This window comes from Lingula anatina, chromosome 3 (genome assembly GCF_051362555.1).
Source record: "Lingula anatina isolate TDL-2025a chromosome 3, LinAna3.0, whole genome shotgun sequence".
Taxonomy (NCBI): Eukaryota; Metazoa; Brachiopoda; class Lingulata; order Lingulida; family Lingulidae; genus Lingula; species Lingula anatina.
In genome coordinates, this window is record NC_141769.1 from 8,290,731 (window position 1) to 8,308,176 (window position 17,446).

Consider the following 17,446-nt stretch of genomic DNA (forward strand, 5'->3'; position numbering starts at 1 on the left):
CGATTTCTGAAAAAATCATAGGGGCCTACCAATGGTTTCTTCTTGAATATTTAATATTGACTAGCTGAATAATAGTTCTAAATCGTTCTCCCTCTAAAATTCCAAAATTTCAAGTGGGAGAGGGGGGGGGGGTCGGTCTCGCATCCGCTGACCCCGCCCCGTACAAATAATCTTGGCTCCGCTTCGGTTACGTAAAACTTATAAAGAGAACAGCTACGTTTCTTCAAAATAAGAGAAGAGCTTATCTTGGGGGATAGTTGTGGGAACGAGACCAGGATTACGACAATGATCACTCGTACATCCTTTGAAACAAATTAGGGGCAAACTTAATTAATCAAACTTAATGAATCTATTGACTTAATTCTGTTGTTTTACTGGCTATTTTGTTGAAGTTCATGAAGTTAAGACGACCTCAATTTTACGACATTGTATGATGGCGGGAATGACAAACATGGCGACCTACAGGCGAAGGCGAGCTGCGAACTACGAATGCCAGATTTAGTGGGATTTTTCAGTCAATTTCAGTTATGTTTCTGCCTCTTTCACACATATTGCATAAGAGGTAAGGCGTATATCATGATAGTATGGAAACAGATCCGTTACTATAGAATTTAAAATAACGTTAAGGAATTGACTGACTTGAAATGTGTCTTTCAATATTTTAGTTACTCAAGATTATTATGAATGAACAGCACAGTTTGTTCATTGTCCTAAGTTTTATAGACCAAGGGTCCTTTTGTATCCTAGGTTCACGCAAAATTTATCTGAAGGACAAATACTGTGAAAATGAAGGAAAGGGAACATGGCAGGAGTAGTTTAGAGGAATATGCTAAGAGGTGAAATAACACTTGGTAATGGCTAGTGAAGGGCGGCATACAGCGCCACATCAACCACAAGATGGAGGCAAAACATGTCAGACTGCCAGGGCTTTCAAGTGGAAGTCAGACAGAGAACCCAGAAATGGGTCTTATTCTCACATACTGCAGACTAACCCTAATTTGATGCTAGGTAAGTGGGGCAGTAGTTGACTTAGGGCCGTGGCAATAGTCCGAAGGTTCATTGGTCTGAATGTTTGCTATTGAACCTTCGGACCAATGAACCCTTGATTAAGAAAAAATACGATGAAAATGTTACCATTTTTCGGACCAATGAACCTTCAGACTATCAAGATGCCTCCGTAGACTTTGTATGATTTTAAAATGATAGCAACTTACAGCATCATAAATGCTTGTGATTAATATGATAATGATAATAATTATTATGTGATAAAATGATAGTTATTATAACACCATTCATGATTCTTGTGTGTGTGTATTTGTGTGTGTGTGTGTGTGTGTGTGTGTGTGTGTGTGTGTGTGTGTGTGTGTGTGTGTGTGTGTGTGAGTGAGTGAGTGAGTGAGTGAGCTAATTTTTTATGTACAGACACAGATGTGTCTGTACATATAGCCATCATCTGCGTCTGTCGTCGCCGTCGCCGTGCACTTTTACCGATAACACGATAAGTGGAAAACCATTTTACCTTTTGACTTGAAACTTGCAGAACTGATGAATATTCATAATACGCAGGTCAAGTTCGAAAATCAGCATGATCGGGTCACTTTAAGGGAATTTATGCTGTTTTTTCACTTTTTTCAACATATATGCAGCACCGATAACACGATAAGTGGAAAACCATTTTACCTTTTGACTTGAAACTTACAGAACTGATGAATATTCATAATACGCAGGTCAAGTTCGAAAATCAGCATGATCGGGTCACTTTTAGGTAATTTATGCTGTTTTTTCACTATTTTCAATATAAATGCAACACTGATAACACAATATAAGAAAAACGGATTGGCCAATTGTAATTATACTCACAGGAGTGGTCAATCTTACTAAAACGCAGGTTGAGTTCGAAAATAAGCATAATCGGGCCATTACTTAAGAAGTTATACTGTTTTTTCACATTTCCTCAGATTCAATTATTAGGCATGTTAACAGTCTCATTATTTAACTAATAAGATGCCTAAAAGTGTTTGTTTGATATTTCCTGCATCTTTACAACATTGTTAGTTGATTATGTAAAAAACATGGTAAACTTGTTATCATGTATTGTGTAATAAAGTGTCAAAAATGGAAATAAACTCATATCATTGCAGTTTGTCAGATTCAATCATCCACTATGTTCAGAATCTCAGAATGGAGGAAATTGGACATTTAACACTGTTCTATTGATACTTTTCCCATCTCATCAATATTCTTAGTTGGACATATAAAAATGGCAGTAAAATGTTTATTTTGTTTTATGTTAAAAAAGTGTTAAAAATGGAAATAAACCCATTTCAGAACAGTGCTGTCTTGTTTACATTTTGGCATTATCAAGGCGTGACTTTGAAGTTCCATGGGCCTGAAGACCTTTGCTAGTCACATTTTCTGAATATCTGTGATACAAATATTTTATAATTAAAAATTGATGGTCATTAAGCTGTTAAACATTATGTAATATTACATCAAAATTTGAAGAAACCCCCATTTTGGGCACTGCTTCCATGATGACCATTTAAGGAAAATCATGTCACTTACTGTTTTCAAACTTACAGGATAGAAACATGGGACTAAAATACAGCTTCAGTAGGCAATGCAGTCTGTTTGGTTTTTTTTTTTTTTTTGGCAGTTAAACAGTTTTTTGTGAAAATTAAATTTTTCACATATTGGCATTTTCAAGGTGTGACTTTAAAGTTCCATGATCTTGAAGACTTTTGCTTGTCACATTTTCTGAATGTCCATGTTACTAATATTTTATTAATAACATTTGATTGTCATTATGCTGTTAAACATTATGTAATGTTGCATCAAAATTTGAAGAAACCCCTATTTTGGGCACTGCTCCTATGATGACCATTTAAGGGAAATCATGTCACTTACTGTTCTCAAACTTACAGGAAAGAAACATGGGTCTAACATACAGCTTCAATAGGCAACGCAGTCTGTTTGGTAAATTTTTCTGGCAATTTAACAGTTTTTTGTGAAAATTTAATTTTTCACTTATTTGCATCTTTATTTTCTGTTCTTTGTCTGTACATTTGACAGCTTTGCTGCCTTGTTTTTTCATAAAGATGCTAGTGAGGCCCATATCTTTTTGTTTTTCATTTGTATTCTATGTGAGGTATGATATAAAGTTTATCTCCATTACAGGGGGTATTTATTTATGTTTTTTCTTTCTATTTGTATTTCAGAACTGGGGGATACCAATCCAAACTGGTTTCATGAACTAACAGAGGAGTGCCTAAAGAACAGACATGATGAGGCTTCTACTGGAAATACAGGGGAGATCCAGCCTGCTCTGCCATCCATGAGTCTTGAAGGTGCCCTGTCACCAAAAACAAGTATGTGGCAAGATACAACTTCTAGCATGTGGGGTGGTCCTACTTCTTGACAGTAAGATAAGGTCTGGGAGGGGAACAGAAAGTTGACTGCTTAGGGATAGAGGGTAGAATTGAAAATGTTGTACACTTAACTGAGTGTTACATTAGCAAAGACTTTAAAGATGCAGATTCTTCTGTTATATAACCAACAGTGTATGCTCAGTTGCAGGTGTTATTGGTGTAGACACAGTTAGACAAGATGATGCCCTAGCAGACATAGAGGCACCATTGAGGCTAAGTAGCTTGCATTTACAGACACATCATTCTCTGCATGAGCACCAGCATGTCAGTGAGATAGTGACACCCAAGACAGTCCCTACCCTAACTGCTATAGCTCCCTCTAGTGACCATGGGAAAACCTGTCCCAGTTTACACAGTGGGGAATTGAAGGCAGAGAAATGTGAGTTTTCCATGGTGTTTAACATTGTCATGTTTTTTTTTTTTTTTTCACTCATGGGTGCTCTATATATCTATTTGTTTCTTTTTTTTGTTTTATTTTATCACTTTTTTTCCAACTTGCCCTTTTTTAATGGAAATTTCAAAAGCAGTTAAGATTCAATCTTTTAAAACTGACACACTCTATATGATGAATAAATATATTTTTCTTTATACTAAACAATTTTTCGCTAGTGACTGGTGTGCTCTAGTTTTAATGATAGAGCAATTATTTACCAGCAGGTGCTTATATATATATATATATATATATATATATATATATATATATATATATATATAGTAAATATTAAAACAATATTATGAATATAAAAGTGATATTGTAAGTATTTGTCTTTTTGTATACTTATTCTATATGTCCTTTCTGTAGTGTGTTCTAGTCCTGATACCCCAGGTCCTAGTGGTATAACACCAGTTCAGGCTGTAGTCAGGGGGAGGACAACCAGCACCCCAGGGTCAGTGGGCAGGACACCCCCCAACTGTGTTGATAGCCTGGGGATGGAGGTGCCCACAGGGATGAAAACTCCAGGAACTGAAGGGAACATCTCTGGGGATAATGTCAAAGGTTCAGCAACCAAGGGGAATTTTCGAAAAATGAAGTCTCATGTGAGCCCCCTGCAGATGTCGTGGGACAGGTGTGGTGAAGGTTTACTTTATTTACCACATAGTTTTTAAACCACATAGTTTTTAATGAAATTTAATGCTTATAATTTTATCATGCATGAAAATTGGTATCAAACTGTGTTTTGATTAACAATAACATTTTTATTCAAGATTGTAGCAAGTGTTGTTACATGAAGAACATATTTTTCATAAATTATTTTTGTGGAAATCTATTTTATAATCTTGTGGTCTTTTCATAACAATTAATTGATTTGGTTCTTGATTTGATTTTGTCTACAGTCCTGCATTGAAGCACCTGTTGAGGACACCTGGTTATGAGCAGATGTTACACAGCACTCCTAACATAGCTGTCAGTCTTGGAGCTGATCCTAACGACACCGGCTTGTCTTGGACCAGTTCTTTGGCAACACCCCCACCTGGTGATTGTTTTATACTGTTTTTTACATAAAAATATATTGTTTAAATTTGAAGTTAGAAAAATAAAAAGGATTATAATTGCATTGTTAAAAGGAAAGTAAAATGAATAAGTACCTTTGTTCTTTATTGCTGATTTAACAATTTTTGTATAAACAATATTTGACAGTTTTGAGTTGTAATTGAGAAGTTTGTGTGAAGATATTGATGGTAGCATTTTATGGGAGAATGCAAAAATATATTTGTTAGAAAAGAGGATCGTAAGTATCAAAATTCAGAATGTCAGTCATGAAGTTTTCTTTTACCTTACAGGAACTGTAAGTGTGAACAGTGCAACAAAGCAGAATACATCTCTAGAGGAAGGTCAAAGGAAGCCAGGGGTAAGGATGCTGGTGCTGTATTTTGTTGCTTTTGTGACTGGTCAAATAAATGTTTAAGCAGGAATAAATATAAATAGAAATAAATCTGAATTTCTAAAAAGAAACTCACTGTTATATTCCGAATTTAAGACTACGCTTTCGTATTGTTGTGCATAGTAAATCACAAATAGTTATATTTGGAATATATAATATAATACACTTCCAAGTGTCTTTTTAGCCTCAGAAATTATATTGTATCACATACATTTAGATAAGCGATTTGTACTGGATATAAGAATATGGGAAACTGTAATTGCTGTTTAATTTTTGTATACAGATAACCTTATATCTGTGCATGATAAATAACATTCACATATTTGAAAGTGCATACACTCTCCCCTGTTCTAGGCCCTAGCAAGAGTGCTTTTCTCTCCTGGTGAAGGTTCCTCATCTCGGATGTCCAAGGTCAACCAGGTTGACCTTAATCTCACCATAGAACATGAACCACTTGATGCCTCTCTAGATGACCTACATGACAAGAGGGGGGCAAAACTAGCAGCTTCAGGGAAATCGACTGGTCAAGAAAATAACGGAGAAGGCACAGAGGAAAGGCAGTGTACTGTGACTTTTGCTTCTAGCAGCTCTCATGAGGAGGGTGATGTACAGAAAAAAGCAAGAGAACTCAAGACTGATGGTGCTGTACGTGAAAAAAATTCCATTGCAAAAGCTGGTGCTGCTCTGCCAATTATAAAACTAGACAGAATTTTGACTCAGAATACAAACATTCCAGAAATTGTGACTTCAGAAAATATTTCACAACATTCCTGTAAAAATTTGAAATCCATGAGCACCCCTGGAGACATTGCTGTGGAGAAAGTGGTTTCACATTCCTCAACACTGGTGATGCCAGGTACAAAAGAAAAGACAGCTGTTTCAGAAAATGCAAATCAAAAAGAAAAGGTATTCACCACTTCTAGTCATCTAAATAATGGCATGAAGGAAATGACTACAAGTAGACAAAGTGAAGGTACGGAGACTCTGGAGTGTCAGGGTAAAATTGCAGAGACTGTAGTCCCAATTGCTTCTAGCAAAAGTGTATTGTGTAACAGTGTTATGTGTAATTCATCAGCAACCAGAGATTTAAAGAGTATTAAACACAATGAAGAATGCGTCCCTTCCCCTACATTGTCCTCAACTTCGTGTGCCAAAGTGGATTCTCCAAATATTTCCAGTAACGTGGAGTCTGCCCTCTCTGATTTCTTTATGACGCCTCCTTCAAGAAATACTCTCATGGGAAAGCTAGGTTCCAAGGGCAGGAGGAGAAAATGGCCAAATTATAGATGTGTCCAGCACAATGGTGTTAATAAGGGCAAAGCTGATGTATGTATGGTAGAAAGTGACATGAATCAAAATAACAAGGATCAAAATGGTGCTGCAGATGGGAATATGAGAAAAGACTCTGGTGAAGATGTGGATGAAAATATGTCGCCCAGTATAGCAATTAAAGTAGCTATTTCAGACCCAGTTATTAAAGCTAGTAAAACAGAGTCCCAGGATGCTAGTGATGACAGAGCCTTCCTCTCTGCAACCAGCTCGGTACAAAAACAAAAGACAGACCAGAAAAATGAACTAGAAAGAAGTGACAATGTACATGCCTTTGGCAGCAGTAAAAAAAGTTCTTTCAGTCAGAAGTGTAATGTGTCCCCACCTTTACTGGATGACACTTTGCCAGTTGATCTCAATAACCTTCATGGCATCCACAGAAGTCGTCACTCTTCTAAGGACAGTGATAGCTCTGAGGTGACATTTAAAACCCCTGGGAAAGTTGAATTCACTGGGGTCACTGAGACAACAGAGAAACCCAAGTTATCAGAAGAAACCTGTAGTGATAATCCCCCTGCAGAAAATACTGGTGAAAATGACCTGGAAAATTATTCCTTTGGGTCTTCGTTTGAAGCTCCGTGTACAAGCAGTGATATGGTTACATTTGTCAAACCTTGCTCGGAAATAACAGTTGAAAAAGACAGTGACAGGACTTTTCAGGAACATTCACAGTCTTCAAACAACCAGCATAACAAAAACGGAAAGCCTTCTGAGAAGATTTGGGATGAGGAAATGTACACTCAGATGTCTCCTACATTACTAACAGCAATGTGCCATTCCGCAGAGACAAGTCAGACACCTAATTTAGTTGGCATTAACGAAAAAAATGACTGTTCTAGTGATAATTCAGATTCCCAAATGAGAAAAAATTTTAGTAACATTAACAAGCAAGCTCCTATCTCTAATCATGGTGCCATTGCCTCTTGCCTCCCCTCAGGCTTACAGGAACATGAAAAACTTATGGGCAGTTCTAACTGTGGAAAGATTACAACTGAAAGCAATGATGACCTGTTTTCTCAGATATCTCCCACCACAACAAATGCCCTTCTCAGGGCCACTGAGACATTTCCAAATCCTCAGGATTTGTCACCAGAGGCTTGTAAGGAATTAGGCTCAAGTCAGGAGGTGCCTTCCTGTGTGCAAGGCGAGAGAGAATTATTTGTTTCATCCAAAGCTAAAACTAGCACACATGTAAAAACTCCAAACAAATCTGAGGTTTTAGAAGATGAGATGTTTGTCCCTGACTCCACAGGAAATGCTGCCTCTAGCAGTGATGCTAAAACTTCGTACAATAGTAAGGACATTGTAAACACACCATCTATTGGCGAAGAGTTAACGCCAAACAAAGCAACAAGAAGTAATGCTGAAGCTTCATACAATGCTAGTAAGAATGATGCAAACATGCCATCTATTGGCAGAGAGTTAACACCAGTCGTATCAACAAGAGGAAGCTTGGGCAAAAGCCGTAGTAAGAAATTCTTTTACCCAACATCAAGCCAGATATCCAAAACCAAAGCCAACAAAGTTTATGACTTTCTTAGCTGTAAACCACTTCTAGATCCTCCAACCTCGCAGTCAGTCTCTGGATCAAAAATTCCCGCGACAGTGGCACTTGAATCAACAGTCTCCGAGTCCATGACAACAACTACCGAGTCAACAGTCTCCATGGCATTGACCTCAGGCACCTGTAAACCTGGTGCAACATCTGATTGTGAAACATTTCCAAAGGTCATATCATCAGAAGGGAGAAGTGGTGAAAAGACGGTAGATATGGTCTCCAGAATGGAGGAGGAAAAGGAAGCTAAAAGGAAAGGTGCACTGATGGCTATGAGGTCCAGAACAGGTATGATTTCGATTTTCTTCTGCCCAAGACTTGACAAGTGTTCTGTCTCAAAAAATGGATTTTTCTCATTATGTGGTAGAAAATGATTAAAATGTTGCTTCAGGATAAACCTGAAAAAGGTGCTATAAAACTATACGTGGAAATTCATTTTTGTTCATTGAAACCTTGTACCTGAAGCTATGGGTCATTTTGCTTTAGGGTTATTATATGCAATACATAATATAATTGAACCCAAAGATTGATGAGAATAACTATTTGTTACCAATACCTTTTCCACACGTAGGCTTTCAGAGCTTTTCAAGCATAAGCAAGAATTCCAAGTTTACCTGTTTGGGTAAACCAGAAGAAGCAGGTGCCATCAAAACCACCATCTGTGTGAATGTGAATACTGAACAATTAGGAGATGACACTGGTAAGTTAAAACATGGCCCATCTGCTTTTGCCTTTTACCACATTGAGCACCTAGGCTTCAATCATGCGAAATGAATTCTGTTCTTATAAAAATTTTTTAAAGAATTGTTTTTTTTTAACTGTTTGTTTGTTTATTTTTAAGTTATAAACATAGGCAGTGTCTACTCAGGTTTGTGTAAATCCATCTGATGTAAATTGAGACTACACAAAATTTCCCTTTTACTATAATTTTGCTTACGGTAGTATTATAATAATCATAATTATTATTATTATTATTACAGCTATATTTTAAATTTTACTTCAGTTAAACATGAGCAGAATCCACTCAAAGATAGTGAAAATCCATCTCCTGTGAAAATTACTGACTCTACACAAAACTCCTCCACTCCAGACACATTGCCTGCAGAGAATGTGGAGACAAATGATTTTTCAGTAGAAGACGCAGAAATGTTGGAGCAGACTCCCCAAAGACCTGCTGAGGAAGAATTGGAAAAGACAAAAAATGGGGGGCTCTCTGAAATAGCTAGAGTGAGTTTTTAATTTCTTTTAAGGATGTTTTATCATAATTTTATTATGTCAGGGAGCGTGTCCATTCTTTAAGCAGCCATTATGAAATAATTTGAAAACCTTGATATCATTAAATTGAAAAGTAAATTATTTTTTAAGTGAACAATGACAATTTAAGTAAAAAATGACAATAAAGCATGCTTAGATGTGACAACTGGTGTTTACAATCACTGTAAGTTCAAGAATCTATTACATCTTGATTGGCAGTGTTAGATTTGGAATTACAATTTTTTAATACTTGTGTTTTTTTTAAATTTATTTATTTATTTATTTATTTATTTATTTATTTATTTTTGTAATTTCAAGACTTACCTAAAAGTTTTTTAATCCACTTATTATTTTATTCATTTTCTGTAAATTCTATTTTTGGTTTCAGTTGAAATCAGTGTTGATATGTGAATAATGCAGAATGCATATCTTAGCTCTTTTCACTTGATTATCCTTATTCTTATTATTTCAGAAACCTGAAAAGGGTGCTAGTGGGAAAAACATTACTGTCAATGCAAAAAGTCTCGAGATGGCTGCCACTATAATGAAAGAGGTGGATGAAAGAATTAAACAAGAAGAATGCACCATGGGAGACAATTCTTCTTTATCAGCAAAAATCTCTAATTCTGAGGACACAATCCCTGCAGTTGCCATACAAGGAGAAAGTACAAAAAATAAAGAAGTTGTCACTAGTCAAAGTCCACTGGATTCTTTAAAAACTGGCAATATATTCAAAGGTGCTGAAGAAAAGTATGTGCAAAGTGATTTCATTGAAGCAAAATCTAGCAATTTTAAAGGTAGTTTTACTACAGACATTGATGAAAATATCAGTATATTAAACCAGGGACTTACAAAGACCAAGACCACTTTCACTGAAAAAGATACAGAGACCTTAGTCAAAAGAACCGAGGAAGAACAAGTCTCATTAGCCTGTGACAGTGGCATAAATAAGGAGACTGTTCAGTCAAATGGGAACCCATGTGAGAGGGCACAGACTGTCTTGTTCTCTTTGTACAGTGGTGCCATCTGTGAGGATGCAGCTACTTCCAAATCTTTTCAGAAAAATTCAGTGAACCAGTTAGCTGGTAAGAAAAACATTCCAACTACTGGTCTTGAGAAAGACAGTGAAGTTTCATTGCCATTTAATGAAAAGAAGAAAGAGTTATTCAGTATATTTACCCATGGGAAGAGCTTAGCAGGGTTTAGTTTAGCTAGCGGAAAGACCATTTCTGTATCCAATAAAGGCCTTGCAAAGGCAGAAGCACTTGTTGCAGAGATTGACAAAGAATTTACACTGCAGAATTTGCTTGAAGACGGTGATAATGGTAATAATGTACCTGTTAATGTAACTGGATTTACATCATTGAATGGACCACAAAGTGCAGTTTCAAACAAGGGTGTAACTGAAGACAAGGCAGAAGTTGACAGAAAAGTGACTGCAGCAGACAATGGTAATTATTCTAATTTTACTGAAAGAATACCTGGCACAGTGTTGGACAAGGAACTTGCAGAGTCAAAGCTGGTCAGAGGAGATGCTAAGACAGAGGTGGCATTACAAAGGCAGCATGTAAGTGATGTAGATGCTGCTTTAATTACTGATTTTACTGTAGCTGATGGCAAAGCTATTATTCCAGTTTCAGATGATGGAGTCATTCATTCAAAGGCAGTTATGGCCAAGGTAGACGATGAGAACCAATCCACAAAACGGAAAAGTTGTGATGGTGTGCCCAGCTGTAGAGGGTTTACTTCTGCAAATGGCAAAGAGATTAAGATTTCTCATACAGGATTAGAAAAAGCGAGAACAATCCTATCAGAGTTAGATAAAGAAAATGAAATCCCATTTTTACAACAACAAAAGTTTGAATCTTCCGCCATGTGTGGTTTCACCTCTGCCAGTGGCAAAAAGATCCCGGTATCAAGCAGCGGACTTGAAAAAGCAAAGGCAATAATGACAAGTATAGACACTGAGATATCAGTGCAACATCAACACAATGTGGCTCAGTTTAATGACATGGCTAGTACTGGAGGTTTCACCTCTGCTAGTGGCAAGACTCTGGCAATATCCAGCAAAGGACTAGCAAGGGCCAAAGTTCTAATGTCTGACATTGAGTCAGAGCTGCTGCAGTCATGTGAAAATGATAAAATTTCTCAAAGAAGCAAAACTGGCAACATTGATTTAAGTGAGAAATCTTGTGCTCAGGATTCAAAAGTTGAAGCTCAGATTAGTTCAGCTAATTCCAAAAGGCCTTTGGTGCCTGAAAAAATGAATTGTGAGAAAAAAGACTACTCAAATGTTCCCAAAGGATTCAGACCATTTAAGCCACCAAGGATAATGACAAAGAAGGTAGAGTCAAGAAGTGAAGTAAAAAAAGATGCATGTGGAGTTTCACCTGCCAAGTCAAAGGATACTCAGGATCCCAAACAACTGAGTATAAACTTTCCTAAAAGTGAGCAAGCAAAGTATTCAACTGGGACAAAAGAAGCAAAACAAGTAGGTTCCAAAGGTGAAGAAACATCAGGCTCAAAAAATAACGAAAACTTAACTAGTCAGTTGAAAACTAAGACTACCTCACAAGAATTGGAATGCAGTGTTGTTCCAAACATTCCAAATACTCGAGATATTAAACTGGCCATGTCTAAGGAGATTATTTCTCCAGAACTGCCAAAAGGGGGCAGCATATGTGAGGAGTTTGATGACAGCTTTGATGACATTTCTGCTACTCAACTGTCCTGTTTGTCTGGCACGCAGTTTAAAAATGCAGAAAAGGCAGAATTTTCATTCATGTCGAATGTCACAGTCAAGGACTTTCATAAGCAGGAAGTTGAAATCGAAGATACACTCCACTTCAAGACTGATCATGACACAGTTTGTACATCAGTGAGTGAAGACTGGCAATCATTACCAAAAACTGTAGGGTTCCAAACTGCTAGTGGGACCAAAGTGACAGTTTCACAGGATGCACTTAAAAGAGCAAGAGAAATGTGGAAGGATTGCTATGCAGATGATGGAATTGGCAGTTGCCCAGTAAATGTGTCGGAGAATAATCATACGAAAGATGGAGTAGATTCTACAAAACCTGCTGAAAGTAGCACAAAAGTATCATCAGTCAGCAGTGAAGATAAAAATTCTGGTAACAGACAGGAATTGACCAAAGCCAGCATTGAGCAGCAATTTATGGGGTTTCATACTGCAAGTGGTAACAAAGTGGAGGTGTCCAGGAAAGCACTGCTAAAAGCTAAAGATCTGTGGAAAGAATGTCATATGGATACAGACAACGAAAATATGGTAATTAGGAAAGATGCAGCACCAGAGAAGTATGAGAAAGATGTAAAATCTACCTTAGACAAAGTAGTAGACAAGGCAAAGCAAGACATTCAAGTAGATGCAACTTCTGAGCCTTTACAAACAGCAGATCAGATATCTGTTAAAAAGACAGTCCACATGCCAGACAGTTCTCTACAAAAAGATCTCACAGTCCAGCAAAAGTCTAGGGATTCCGATGCAAAACCTGAAATGGAGAACGGACCTTCAATTTCATTTGTAGGCTTTCAGACAGCAAGTGGCAAGAAGGTTGAAGTCTCGGACCAAGCCTTGAAACAAGCTAAGAAACTATGGGAACACAATGAATTTGATACAGAAAGCAGTGAAAACATAACTACCAAAGCACTTAAAAAGCCAGGTGAACTTTCTCGGTCTTTCCAAGGTTTTCAGACAGCAAGTGGACACAAAGTGTGTGTTTCAGAGTCAGCTTTGAAAAAGGCCAAGGAATTATGGATGCATTTTGAAACACAAGAAAACAGTGCAAGCGTGGGCTCTGAAGTGGATAGTGTAGAAAACAAATCTCAGACCTTACATGGGTTTCATACAGCAAGTGGAAACAGAGTGGAGATTTCAGAGTCATCATTGAAAAAAGCAAGAGAATTGTGGCATGAGGCTGATGCTGATGTGAATGAAACATATTCCAAACATTCCTGTGACACTGAACGTCTTTCAAAAGGGGATGTAAATATTTCCTACACAGCTTTAGGAAACAAACAAGTTATTGCACAAACCAAAAATGTTTTCCCTGAGGAAAGGGCCTTTGCTGAAAAGAAAATGCAAGATTCATGCCTGCCGTTGTTTCAAACAGCTTCTGGGAGTGCAATCACAGTCTCAGCTGAGGCTCTCATAAAAGCTAAGAAATTAATGGATGATTGTGATGCTGACAGTGCAGTAGATTCTCAACTAGCTGAAAAGAAAGAGAATAACTCTGCATTGTCCATGTTTTATACTGTCTCCGATAATGGTGTGTCAGTTTCTGACAGGACCATGAACAAAGCAAAGGATTTATTGGAGGATTGTAATAGTGTTGGTAATGTCTCTTCTGAAAAATGGAAGAACAAAAATGGTGGCATGCCAATGTTTCAAACTGCCTCTGGTAATGCTGTTACAGTGTCTGATGATGCCCTCATCAAGGCGAAGAAATTATGGAATGACTGTGAAACAGGTGAAGAGGGCTTCCCTGAGTCAATTGATAAATCGGAGAGGAAAAAAGACAATATTACAAGACCTTTGTTTCAAACAGCCTCTGGTAGGGCAGTTTCTGTTTCTGAAAAAGCTTTAGCTGAAACAAGAAGACTGTGGGATGATAATGGTGACGATGATATAACATCCTTTGAGAGGAAAGAAAGGCAAAAACAACTTGTTGATGCTCCAATCTTCCAAACTGCCTCAGGTAATGCTGTCTCAATTTCTGAGGAGGCTCTTGCCAAAGCTAAGACTTTATGGGATGATTTTGTGGTTCCTTGTGATGAAGAAAATGATTTTTCCAAAACATCTTTACCCCAGTGTGATTCTTCATCAGTTCAGCTAAAACAAAAGCCGGATGTCAAGGACAATATCCACAAAGAAATTCATAGTGGTCATCTATTGGCCCCACAGACCAAGGACACTGACCAGTCACCAGTGGTCAGTACGCCTAAAGAGGCCCAGTTAATAAATGACCATGGTCTTTCACTTGAAGACATGGAGAGCATAAAGGCTCTACTGGCAGATGGTGCGTTTGAGGACATTGATTCACCATCTGGAAAATTTGACCGCAAGACCAAAGTGGCAGGTGGAGAGTGGCAGCCTCATTCCACTTCCCCAGAAGGTATAACTTAACCATTAGATATTTGTACAATATGAGAAAAAAAATTAATACTTAAGCCCTGTCAGGCTATCAGGGTTTTCTAAAGGAGAAGCAGAAACTAGTTACTGAATTTTGCAGAATTTTATTGGCATTTTGAGTAGGGCCCATGTTAATGTTACATACTGTTAGAAAAAAATCTCACTTTACAGAAATTTTGAGAAATAAATGGGAGTAGAGTCAGACCTCACTATTTTATAGGAATTACCATTTTCTCATGGCTTTTAAGCGATCCATTTTGTATATATCGTTCTGTGGCTTATAGGTTTCTTCAGTGACAGACCTCAGCCCTCCTCAGTTGGCAGGCTCTCCCCATTGGTGACAGCCCCTCCAAGGGACTCCCTCAGGTAGGATATAAATTGAGCAGTAACAATTTTAATGAGTTTTTATATGATTTTGTGTCATTTTTTTCAGTAACTCAAGTAATAGATAATTGTTTACAAAAAAAAATATATATATGCTCTCACAGGTTATTTTTTAAACTATAAAAATACAAAAAACTTTCTTAGATATGATAGTTTATCATACCATTTAATAAGACTGAATTATAAAGAGTACATGCTTTTGAGTGAAAAAAACCCAGTGACTTATGAGTGAGTCATGCAGCAAAACAATTTCACATTGCAGGTCAGTAACCCCAGCTGGCCATCTCACCCACTGTATCAGGAAAATGACCAGCAAACATCTGAGCTTTTACAACAAGCCTCCGTCACATACAGCAACAACACCAGTAGCATCATCAGGCTCCTTTGTTACTCCATACAAGCAAGGGGGTCCAGGGGGACACCAGAAGACCTCCACCCCAGCCTTGCTCAATGCCAGTGGCACCTCTGCTTCTCTTCCAACAGGATCTGAAGCCAGTTCACACACACCAACCACTGCTAATACATCCTCTAGTTTTGTGCCTCCATTCAGACCAGGACAAACTCGGATCACTTTGGCTTCTCCAATTACCAAAACACCCCAACAGCAGCATGGGATAACCAGTGGAGAGGAAAATGATATGGATAAGGCTGTGTCTTCTCACAGCACTGTGACTGGATTGAAAAGACCTATGTCTCCAACATTGCCTGAGAGTGGAGAGAAGAGGCAAAGAATGGCTTATAGCAATGGGAATGAAGGAAAAGGTAATGAAAATAAAGGAAAAGTTTTTTTTCTTTTATTGTTAAAGAGATAGGTAGAATTTTTCTGACATTGTGAAAAAAATTAATAATACAGATGTACACTGTCAGAGCATAATGTGTTATTTATATGTGGAAATTATATCTACCAGTTAGCATGAAAGCATTATAATGTACACTCACACATATTGTGCTTGGAGTTTAATCAAGTTAACCTTGTTTTTTATAAAGGTGGACAATTTAATATTTAACTGCATTTTATCTTACATAATTGGTAGGAACTAAAATTATAGCCAAAGAGGAGAATCCAGCTCTGAGTGCAGCAGCCATCAACAGAGGGAGGCTGAAGCAAGAGCAGCTAAAGAAAATCAAGGACAAGGCCAAGGAGACTATCAGACCAATGAAAGGGCACTTGCTCAGTGTAAAAAGCACTGGGGATAGGGTGTCCCTGCGCCAGGCAGTGAGGGAGGAATTACCTCAGTGGTATCCCAAGCAGAAGGTAATGCTGAATCCGTCTGCACCCTTAACTTTTAAAACACTGGTCACTTGAATTAGTGGGCATTTATCATTCACTAAATTGGTGATGAAATTAAAAGATAATTTGAAAACATCTTAAACAACCGCTAAGACATACAGACTTTTTCTGAAGAACTCTAATTTATTTTTACTAGTTGGATACTAAAGTTCTTTACATCTGTAGTGGTATACACTAGAAAAACAGACTGTACCAGTACATTTTGAGAGATTGACAACTTAATACTTAATGATGATGTTAGATAATGATTAGGTAACAGAAATTCTGTGATTGAAATTCTGTGTTTAGGTAGATCCTGTCTCATGATACATTTCAATTAGAGTATTTATTTTTGTAATTTCAAAATTAAAATAGTCTTCATAATTGTTATTGAATCAATTGTTTGCTTCTCCTTATCATCTAGTTGTATGGTCTTGGTGTACTGCCCTCCACTTTGGAAGTCTCCGCCTCCAATGCAGAAGAGTTCCACTTCCTGCCCAAGGAGCACTTTTTACCCAGCATACTGAGGAGTGGGGAGGGGTACAAAGTGGGAGATGGAGCCACACTGATACTGGATGACCAGGGCTGTGCTGGCAAAGATGAATTTTACAGGTATAAAGACAGGAGCAGTCTGTGGCTCAAGATTCCTGTCAATAGTTGACAAATGTCTGAATTTTTTTTCATATGTGTCAGTTGTTTTCAGTAAATATTGGCCAGGGAAGCTATATTGTCAAGAGAATTCCCCCTTTCCCAGTATTTTATTATGTCTCATGCTACCCTGAATATGATTTTATTATGGGAGTTTTCGATCATCAAATCTCCTTATCCTACTTGTCCTTCAAGTTCCTGGTGACTGAGAATCTACTGGCCCAAAGCAGAAATACCGACTAAAGAAACTGAACAGATTGTGATAATGACCAGTATTCAATTTTACTGGGGTCAGGTAGGGGCCATGCAGTTCAAACATCACAAACTGGTTTCCTGAGACAAAATGGGATATCTATGGGTTTTCTATTGACCACAGTGACTGTTTTCATTGCAGAGCATTCCTGGACATGCCTGGGGTTGACCCGCGTCTGGTCAGCCAGGACTGGGTCTATAACCACTACCGCTGGATTGTGTGGAAGATGGCTGCCATGGAAGTGGCTTTTCCGCAACAGTTTGGTGGAAGGTATGGCAGTAATGAACTCTGAT

At 37.8% G+C, this 17,446-nt stretch overlaps 1 protein-coding gene across 6 annotated transcripts in view; it reads left to right on the top strand.

The window, feature by feature from the left end:
- Window positions 1–418: 418 nt before the first annotated feature.
- Window positions 419–17,446, top strand: part of LOC106173426 (uncharacterized) — a 33,082-nt gene continuing 16,054 nt past the window's right edge. For 3 of the 6 annotated variants that reach the window (XM_087008272.1, XM_087008275.1, XM_087008273.1), the window contains exons 1-16: window positions 419–562; window positions 748–1,008; window positions 3,219–3,368; window positions 3,571–3,807; window positions 4,231–4,495; window positions 4,764–4,903; window positions 5,211–5,278; window positions 5,666–8,483; window positions 8,767–8,895; window positions 9,199–9,422; window positions 9,922–14,581; window positions 14,883–14,964; window positions 15,245–15,744; window positions 16,017–16,237; window positions 16,677–16,864; window positions 17,295–17,423. In XM_087008272.1, the coding sequence (XP_086864398.1) occupies window positions 855–1,008; window positions 3,219–3,368; window positions 3,571–3,807; window positions 4,231–4,495; window positions 4,764–4,903; window positions 5,211–5,278; window positions 5,666–8,483; window positions 8,767–8,895; window positions 9,199–9,422; window positions 9,922–14,581; window positions 14,883–14,964; window positions 15,245–15,744; window positions 16,017–16,237; window positions 16,677–16,864; window positions 17,295–17,423 (9,965 nt within the window). In that variant the 5' untranslated portion in view covers window positions 419–562; window positions 748–854. The remainder of the gene's footprint in view (window positions 563–747; window positions 1,009–3,218; window positions 3,369–3,570; window positions 3,808–4,230; window positions 4,496–4,763; window positions 4,904–5,210; window positions 5,279–5,665; window positions 8,484–8,766; window positions 8,896–9,198; window positions 9,423–9,921; window positions 14,582–14,882; window positions 14,965–15,244; window positions 15,745–16,016; window positions 16,238–16,676; window positions 16,865–17,294; window positions 17,424–17,446) is intronic. The other 3 variants (XM_087008276.1, XM_087008277.1, XM_087008274.1) reach the window with 3 other exon arrangements.